This window comes from Tachypleus tridentatus, chromosome 4, assembly GCF_004210375.1.
Source record: "Tachypleus tridentatus isolate NWPU-2018 chromosome 4, ASM421037v1, whole genome shotgun sequence".
Classification (NCBI taxonomy): domain Eukaryota; kingdom Metazoa; phylum Arthropoda; class Merostomata; order Xiphosura; family Limulidae; genus Tachypleus; species Tachypleus tridentatus.
The window spans coordinates 86,932,945-86,943,049 of NC_134828.1; the positions used below are offsets into that span (position 1 = coordinate 86,932,945).

Consider the following 10,105-nt stretch of genomic DNA (forward strand, 5'->3'; position numbering starts at 1 on the left):
TGTTGTGAAGTATTTTTCAACTGTTGGATATTACACTAATGTATTGTTGTGAAATATTGATCAATAGTTAGACACATTACACTAATATATTATTTTCAAGTATTGTTTAACAGTTAGACACATTACACTAATGTATTGTTGTGAAATATTGTTCAATAGTTAGACACATTACACTAATATATTATTTTCAAGTATTGTTTAACAGTTAGACACATTACACTAATGTATTATTGTCAGGTATTGTTCAACAATTAGACACATTACACTAATATATTATTGTCAAGTATTTTTCAAAGCACCAAATGTTAATAAAACCTTCTTCGTTGTAGTTTAAATACCACAATAATTAAGATTACTTTTTGAAGAAAGAAAAATGCCAAGTTATTTATTTTAGGTTATCATGCAAAGACAGTTATTAAGACGATAAGTAACACCGATAAATATTAGTGTATTCCAATTTTCTTCTTCAGGGAAGTGTAAACTAACATAAAAATATAACTTCACTAGAAATTGTATTCTGTTGTGGTCTTGTAGTTTGTTGTTTAGAAGTTGATTGTTTATTTGTAATTAGTATCATACATAAAAAACTTGCACACAGAAACGTACATAAAATCTAGTTTTTTGCAAGAGCAATAATTGAAAGAAGTGTGACTTAAAACAGAAGCAGAATAGTTTAACCGTGAGTAAGCTTGTAGTTCTTAAATAATATTTTTCAACAAATTAGTTCCTGACTGAGATCGGTTAAACTAAAGATGAAAGTCTATCTAAGGGACGATTTTATTTCTAGTTTTTATAACAGTGACAATCAAAACAAACCTTATTCTCCAATAATACTCGTGTTTTTCTAACAAACTACCTTAAATACGAACGAAAGATGCTTTATTCAACAGTCCTTTCCGTAATAAGTGTTACACATGAAGATTTTGCCCAAAATTTTGTTTCTCATCTTCTATAAGCTTCAATCAATCAAGTTTCTTCATCCTTTTACTTGAAAGAACCGCCATCAGTCATTATCAAAGCTTATGCGTCTGTTCTAATTAAACAATGCAGTTCGACTCCTCAGATGCATCATCGTCTATCCTCTGGAGACTGTTGTTGCTGACAGAGATCGGTTCTCTTTCCACATTATATATACCTGACGTTCTCCTTTCTTTGGTCTGTTGATATGCAGAGGGAATATTCTTTACGTTCTCAGGTACAGAGTGATAGCGGGGAACTGCGGATACACCGCGTTGGTGGGGATGCGACGACTCGCAGAGCACTGTTAGATCTACTATTTCGATGGCAGTAGAATGGTGTGCAGTGTATCGAGACGTGGCCTTGAAGTCCCGCGATCTGGTAATTTGTCTTCCGCAACAACTTGCTAAAGTCTCCTTAAAAGCCTGTCGAAACTTGAACGACATAATACTGTAGAGGATAGGATTAATAGTGGTGCTGACGTAGTACAACACGCCCGACAAATACGTTAGTACGTCGTAAATAACAGTCTCTGTCGGCGTAGGATCTGTGACGTAAGTTGCCATCAGTCGTTGAGCATGAAACGGAGCGTAACAAACGAAAAAGGCCACTACAACAGCAACTGGAAATAGAAAAAATTAAAAATATATTATTAAGGTGTTAGTTGTCACCCTAAATAAATGTTAGTAGCTTTATAAAAAACGTTTATCTTAGATAAAATATTGTGTCTAGATATCAAAGATTTTCACAAGCCGTTTAAAGTATTTTATTGTCGTACAGCAAACGTGATTGAATCAGATATCAATTTGGTGGAAATGGTTCAATAAGTTTAAAACCATTTAACTATTCTGCGATTTATTTCAACTATATTTTGTTTAGAAGGAAAGCATATTTGTTCACGTCGAGTCAATTAAAGTACATTATCTCGAGTATATTTATGGTTTCGAACGCAAAGATACGTTTGGGCTCTGTCGTGATCGTGCTATTATAAATTACTTTACGACAGAATTCAAATAGACTAAAAATCCAGATGATTTAAAATCACACCATGTTAATGTAGGTACATACATATGTTAGGAATTAAACCAATGATTTCCTACCTTTTCTTCTGACAACACAATAAGTTACTTATTTTGGTTTGCGTGGCAACCAAATATACATATATAAAACATTAAAACTCTACAATATATATATATATGTATATTGTAGAGTTTTTGTTATATCTTTAATTATCATTATTTTTCGGAAACTCTCGTGACACCCTTAGCAACTTATTACTACGCACATGTTGGGCACCACTAATTAAGCAGTAAGAAAGCCGCGGTATGATATTTTAAACTTGAAGAATAAGTTATAAAACCACTGCATATGGCTTTCACTACGAAAGAAAAGTACGGAAATATATCATTCTAACTTGTTCTCTCTTATTCTATTACACTCTATCAAGCACGTCATCTGCCTCCTAATTAAGCGTGCCTTACAGTTAGTAGCTTTTATGTTGGAAAATAACATAATTTTTTTTATAAAGTCACCTGTTTAAAAATGTATTTGGCACATCAGGCCTACTTAATAGACATACATTGTGTGCATGTGTGTGTATGTTTAGACGAAATCTATATATAATGATTAATACATTTAGACTGTTTATGGACAGACCATTATTTATAGTTCATGACTTCTTTAAAACTTATAAAAGATATTATAAAACCACGTGACGCATTATTGTTAACTTGTAAAAACAGCACGTACCAAACAGCGATTATTCATATCACGTGATAAAAGAATAAAACCTCATTAGATCCGGAAGTTACACTATGAGCTATCTGCGCTGTTCCCACAAGGAGTATTGAGTCCCGATATTTACCGTCATAAGCCCTCAAAGTTCCCGCTAAATCTCCGAGAGCGGGGAATAAATAGTCCTGATTAAAAGTATATTTGTAAACAAAAGTCTCGTTATATAAACTTTAATAAAAGAACGGAAGAAGAAATAAAACAAGAAAAACAGTGTGAAGTTCAGTCAATCAGAAGCTGAAATTCCAGGTTATATTTCATGAGTTGACTTTACACATTTATTGATCCATATAGCTTAAATTATAAAAAGCAGAAAAATCTGAAAAACATACTTGTAAAAATCACACGCATAAAAGAATATTTTATATTTAATAAATAAAGCCCTAAGAGCGTTACAATCCGATTGTTCATCACATTTGTCATAGATCTTATCGAGAAACAACCACATGGTAAATGTTACCACAATCAGATGATAAATGAAACTCTCACAGAGTTACGGAGTAATGCTCTGTGGAAAAGATAGAAATAAAATAGAGTAAGACTCTTTCGATCTGTAGAGAAAGGCTTAATTGGACGAGACGTCCGCTGAGTGCTTCTTCCTTGAGGCCAATCGTTTGTTAGAAGGCTTTCCGAAATGTTCAGTAACCATTTAAGTACGTTTATGAGCAGTGTTATCAACCTGACGACCAGAACATCAGTAAGAAAGTGACAGGATAAAAAAACTGAGGAATATAATGGTAGAGAAAGCTAGAGAAAAGAACGAATAGGTCGTTTTTCTTTATATCAAACTGACATACTGTGATGGACGAAATGATTGATATGAGGGATTCAGGTAGAAAAACGTCAGTGGAAGAACTGAGAACCCATCCACATAATAGTGCTTGATCAGTTCCTGTAAAGTTGAAGCTCAACTCACAGGTATTAAAAGCTATCATATATTTTATGTTGGCATAAAACTACTTATAGTAGCAATAGAACAAGATAAAAAAAAAACCAAGACACAAATACATTGAAATTTTAGTGAACGTTATAAAACCACTGAACAACGACCGTAAAAATACAGTTTTGACAGTTTCGTATGCCTGAAGCTCCAAACACAATCACACAAATATACTACAAAAGTGAAACGGTTTCTTTTATTGTGTAGAAATACCGTGTCGATGATGAAAAACAACACGTGATACGACTGGAAAGTTTGGTTTACGCATGCTCAGCAGTACCCGATGTGCTTCAAAATATGACTCAAAAATCGTAAGGAGAAATGATTAGTTAAAGAACGTCGAAGCAGCAAAAACTCGTTTAGGTAAACGCAAACTGTTTTTCTATTGTCTTTGTTTTCAGCCTTAAGTTGCATTATCAAAATCGTAATTACTACAAATTAAGAACTTGTATATGAAGAATATTTACTGGAACATCTTAGATCCATGATTTTCTACAAGCAGATGTCACTGATATTTTATAAAATTAAGGTACAGAAAGGTCATGCAGTTTACGTAATGAAAATCTCTTTCGAAGTAATGCCGTAGTTTACTGAGAGAGAAAAATTGTTATTTGACCCTTGACTATATGGATTATACAATTGCTTAGGTTCCAGACATTCTCATTATAAAAAAATCGCTAATTTTGCAAAAAAAATATAACATAATGTATAATTAGCTACCGGTACATTGTTAAAAGTCCGCTAACATATATGAACATAAAGGATTTGTAGCTGTTTATGGATTACTTTAATATGCGTTTCTTTGACCCTTTGTTTTCATTTTTGCCTTGTCTGTAACTAATGCCTATCCCACTTCCAGTGGCACAGCAATATGTATGTGGGCTTACAACTCTAAAAACTGAGTTTTGATACTCATGGCGGGCAGAGCACAGACACCTCATTGTGTAGCGTTGTGCTTAATTACAACCAAACAAACTGTAACTAACAGATCGATTATAAACATTTCACGTTTTCTGTAACCAAGATTCAGTGAAGATTCTTCAACTATTAAAACAATAATAAGATACAAAACTAACTTACCGATGGACTCACCAGTTGAAGTTTATTTTTTAACACGATTTCCTACTTTAACACGATTACCGAGAGGAATCTTCTTTCACAGATTATGTGTAGGCTACATTGAGGCCATCTATTCATAGCTGTCCTTAACTGAAATAACAGACTACCGGAAAAGCAGCGAGTCATCAGTGCTAACTTCCACCTCTGAGATACTCGTATCTGACTATATTGTGGTGTTTGGCCACTACTCTTCTAACGCAACTACGAACCCAAAGTGTGAAGCGTTTCCTTTCGTCAACGAGACGCGAATCACGAATTCTCAAATTCATAATCTAAGCATGCTAACCAGAAGGTCACGTCATTGGCCCTTGCAGTAAAGGAGTTAAATGTTAAACGGAGCAGTTATTAATTTATATATTGCAATTAAGTAATATTAACTTCTCTTCTTGAACGTAACAGCTACTTTTACGAACCGTAAAGACTTACCATCTACAAAAACGTTCAAGTTTATCGAATTTGTTTACCTCAAAATTTGCACGTCCCTTTGAAACCCTACTTTTAGCTAAAAGATTCTCTTCTTTGGTGTATAAATAGTTTATAAATATCAGCTTAAAAAACCGATGGAACTCATACGGTTCTTATTTAGTAGTCCCCTGCTGGTACAGTGGTAAGTCTAAGGATTTACAACGCTAAAAGCAAGGGCTCAATTCCCCTCGGTGGATTCAGCAGATAGCCCGATTTGGCTCTGCTATATGAAAACAGAAACAATCTTAATTAGTAATTCTAAGGTTGAAAATATGGTAACTATTTTTAAGAAATGCCATTGAGGATAGATGGTGACCTCCAGCCCAGTATAGAACCTAGGAGTTTATAAAAAAGAGTGATGTTTCCATATTCATGCTTGTTACATGTATGTATATTGTTTTACATAATTATAAACGAGAAACCATTCGGCTTTTATTATTTTGGATAACGAAACGACACCTTGTCAGGGGTTTAGTAGAGAGAGAGAGAAGTCTGAAGAATTCTCTCCTCAACAGACTGTAGTTCCTCTTTGTCCCCGATCGTGAAAGTGTATTTATCTGCACGTGGGAATTTTCCTGTATTTTAATTTGGCTTGTTTGAGGCAATCAAGCGAGGTGGGGTAGTATGAAAATGATTGGTGAGAACCCTGAGCCAGACAAGGGCGCAAAAATATTATGGATATGGAGCGATTTTCCTGTTCCTCATTTCGTAATGTAGCTGCCCTCTTTCTTTTAACCAATATTCTTTCTCAGACACCTTTCTTTTTATGTATTGAAAGTTTGATAAACGGACACGAACTTTTTATCAGGGTATGTTTAATCAGGTCAGTCATATACAGAGGATTTAACGAACTGGCTGAAAGAAACTGTTTAAATAATTTTACCTCCTACCACATTGTTGATTTTCAGTCAAGGCCTACTTTACTGTATCAGTGATTAACTATTGGTTCTATGAAAAACGGATCAGATACTAAACAGATCTGCTGGCGTCTAATGTGAGAAGCTCTTTGTGCTAATAAACTGTGTACTTGATGCTGGCGATTAACCTAGCAATATAAGTTAAATTTTTAAAAAAAGAAGCATATTAAAGATAAGTGGAAAGGCAGTTGGAACTTATGAATGGAAGTATTGTACCTAAGGAAATGAGAGTCGGAAAATTCCTGCCGACCATTTTTTTTTCATTGTTGAATGACGTAATTAAATGTACTAAATATAGATAATTTTTTCATTGTTGAATGACGTAATTAAATGTACTAAATATAGATAAATATTTACTCTCGTATTTGAGCGGCTATTATTCTTTATTCCTCGTACTTGCGCAGATGAAGCGTTAACACGTAGTTGATCTGTAAATACATTGATTTAAAAGTTACGTATGACGGAGATTCTTCTTTTGAAATTTAGGCTTCTATTAACTTTATATTAGCAAGACGTCTCGTTGAATGTTGCTGGTTCTGAATGTCAGAAATCATTAAAATTATCCTTAAATAATTCTAGATTTTATTCAGTACTAAAATGAGAAATAATTATTCTTAACACTGCTTGACCTCTTGGCAATGCTGTATTTTAAAGGTTATAATGTTCTGATGATAAATCTTCGGTCCCTTTCAGTTATGACTGATGTGTTTCTTTAGTGATGAAATTGTGTAATATGATGTCATATTATGGATTTTCTACCTTATTTACTAATCCATCACAACTCAGAATTATTGATAACTTAGTTTCCTTACTGTCATGGAGGCGACACGTGGGCCAAGGTGTCTAATATTTTCTCCTTTTAGTCCTCGCATCCCTTTGTTCTTATCGTTAGGTGATATATTTTGCTCGCAAGGATATTGCAGTACATTTTGAGCCTGCACTAGAACTGAATAAAACTGCAATATCTTTAGCTGGTCGAACGACGACGTCAATTAAAGATAGCTAACCAATACTTACTGGTAAGAGACAGCACGAGATAACACCGTTTACTGGATAACAAAAAGCAAGGTGATATTTTAAATCCAGACACACTTTCTTGATTCACTTCTACTTGGTTTTGTTTGTGTCTAGTTCGACAGACATTAATCTTGAGATACCAAAGGTTGGTGAACATTCATATATACTGATCCAGAAGACACGATCGTTTACTTGTTTCCTCAGTCACTCATAGTTTTATACGCTATGTCTAAATAAAGATTGTTTTCACTACCATTTAAATGTTTCGATACCTGTTTATTTCCTCCTTAACTTAAAATTCAGCGAAAGTATTACCTATAACATACTCTTCTTATTTCTTGGTAGATTTTGTTTTTGTCTTCTAATACTTCCAGGGAAATCAGTTTTATCTGAAAATACTACAATTGTGACTTTGGTAATTACATGCATCTAGATCATTGAATAAAACTACTAAACAATTAAGTTTAGTTAAATACTTTATCAATTAAGGTTAAACTCGACTACCTGAGTTAAGCCTAATGTGTTAGTTCTATACAGTTAACTTGGTAGGATTAACAAGCAGCTATATCAAGTTGTACCCAACGATGTAATTACTACACAGAAGTGGACAACAAGCATAATTCAATATTCATTAAATATTCATATTTTTAAGAATGATTCTGTTCCGTAATAAAGTAAAATAAAATGTGATTTTTTTTTACATGCAATGTCTTCGTTAATGCATTCATATATACGTATATATTTATTGCAAATTTTATTCTTTGGTGTGAAGTGTCCGTTAAGTGAATAAAAACTGTTGTTCGCGCCAATAATGCAAAATGTAAATTCACATTCATATGAAAATACCACATTCTAAAGAGTACTTGACATTAGGATATATCACTGTGATATATATTTATTTATGAAATAACAGCTCAATATATTACTAAGAAACGAAATGTTATTTTCGTGCTGATAATCATATTTTACAACCTTGTCTAGTATATATATATATATTCTCAGTTGAATAGACCTCATATGTTAGTAATAGTTGCAGTTTTATAGCTGTTGTCATGGTTATATTAAAAAAGAGAAAAAAAGACGACTGATATATGCTTCAGAGTATAATTTGCAATATACTGATCAGCTTCGGCCAGAGTAATGTTCAGGTGGTTAAGGCACTCGACTCGTAATCTGAGGGTCACGGGTTCGAATCCCCGTCGCACCAAATATGATCGCCCTTTCAACTTTCAACCTTGGGGGCGTTATAATGTGACGATCAATCCTACTATTCGTTTGTACAAAAGTAGCCCTAGGGTTGGCGGTGGGTGGTGATGACTAGCAGCCTTACACTGCTACATTAGGGACGGCTAGCGCAGAAAGCCCTCGAGTAGCTTTGCATGAAATTCAAAACAAACCAAACCATTAAGCCCGCAATAAAAGCATAAATAAAGTACGCTAGTAGGTGGAGCGTAAACACGTGACATTACAGGTCTCATTCAGTAGTCAAGTTTAACCTACCTTATCTTCATTCTTGCAGTAATATTGATCAATTACATTAAAAATGAGTATATCGGAACCATCAAAGACTGAAATAAATAGAGATTTTCTTAAGGATTTTTTTCAACTGCACAATTATATTACTTCATCATTTTACTGCATGACACCTTATTGCACCTCACATATAGGTTACTAGATCACCTAGTAATACGTGATCTAAAAATTAAAGAATATTCTACTAAATACGATTGTTTATGAACTCTAGAATAAATTTTATAATCTTGAATCTCTGTTTTTTAACATTTATTCATTTGAGCTTTTTTATACAGGTAAATTTTCAAATGTACAAATATTTTTACAGGTGCAAGTTATTTAGAATTACGCACAAAGCCACACAATGAGCTATCCGCTCTCTGCTCACCACGGGTATCGAAACCCGGTTTTTAGCGGTGTGCGTCCGCATGCCGTGATGCTACTGGGGACAACACGTGCAAAATTTGTGATCATCTGTACATTAGTAAAACCCTTGCGTAACATATACACGTACGTCTATGATCTCTTTCGACTTTTTGTAATCCTTCATATTATTCACGTAATCTGCTTCATGCAATCTTTGGATGTTTTTTATAAGTTCTTATGTCAAAACGCTCATTAATTTCAGATAATAAAATAGGGGTTTCTCGGGATTGGTAGCAGTCTTACCATATATAACATTAAACCCCAGCTATTAGTTTGAAAATATGTTTGAGATTGAAAAACATTATTTTACAGGTAAGTGAAAACTTTTCCTTTTACTACTTTATTTCACTTATTATATATATGTACATAGAGAGAAGAATCGTTTGCTATTATTTCAGTATGTCTATATATTTGACACTTCCGTTAAACTTTTGATTTCGTGTTAAATAGAATGAGTAGAAATCAAAACTGTCTTGGGCACAATGTTTCACTTTTCAAACACGAACTGTAACACTTTAACAATACGGATGAAATGTGTTTATTAAGTACAAAGCAACACAATTGGCTCTCTATGCTGTACCCATCATGAATGTCGAAACCTGATTTATAACATTATAAGTCTTCAGACGAACCACAGACCCACTGGAGGGGAAGGGAACAATTGGAATATCATATATTACTGAACCCACCTTTGTTTTAAAGATAGATCTGTATCAAAATTTTGTGTCCATAGCTAGAAAGAGACTGCAAACGACTACTTGTTTTTGTTCCAAGATATTAAGGCTTAACAGAGACGATACTGGTTGAAAACAAACACTTTTCACTTAATTAGATATAAGCTGTGAAAATGTCAAGTCGTCCAACTGTAAAATAGTGCGATGCACAAGGAACCAATAAAAACTAGATTATTTAAATAAACAGTTTTATTGTCTATTGTATAGCTAATTTGATATACAGTATA

General features: G+C 33.6%; 1 protein-coding gene across 1 annotated transcript in view; it reads right to left on the minus strand.

Moving 5' to 3' along the window:
• Positions 1-238: 238 nt before the first annotated feature.
• Positions 239-10,105, minus strand: part of LOC143248373 (pyrokinin-1 receptor-like) — a 30,423-nt gene continuing 20,556 nt past the window's right edge. Inside the window, exon 2 of the mRNA XM_076496734.1 lies at positions 239-1,579. Coding sequence (XP_076352849.1) covers positions 1,038-1,579 — 542 coding nt within the window. The 3' untranslated portion in view covers positions 239-1,037. The remainder of the gene's footprint in view (positions 1,580-10,105) is intronic.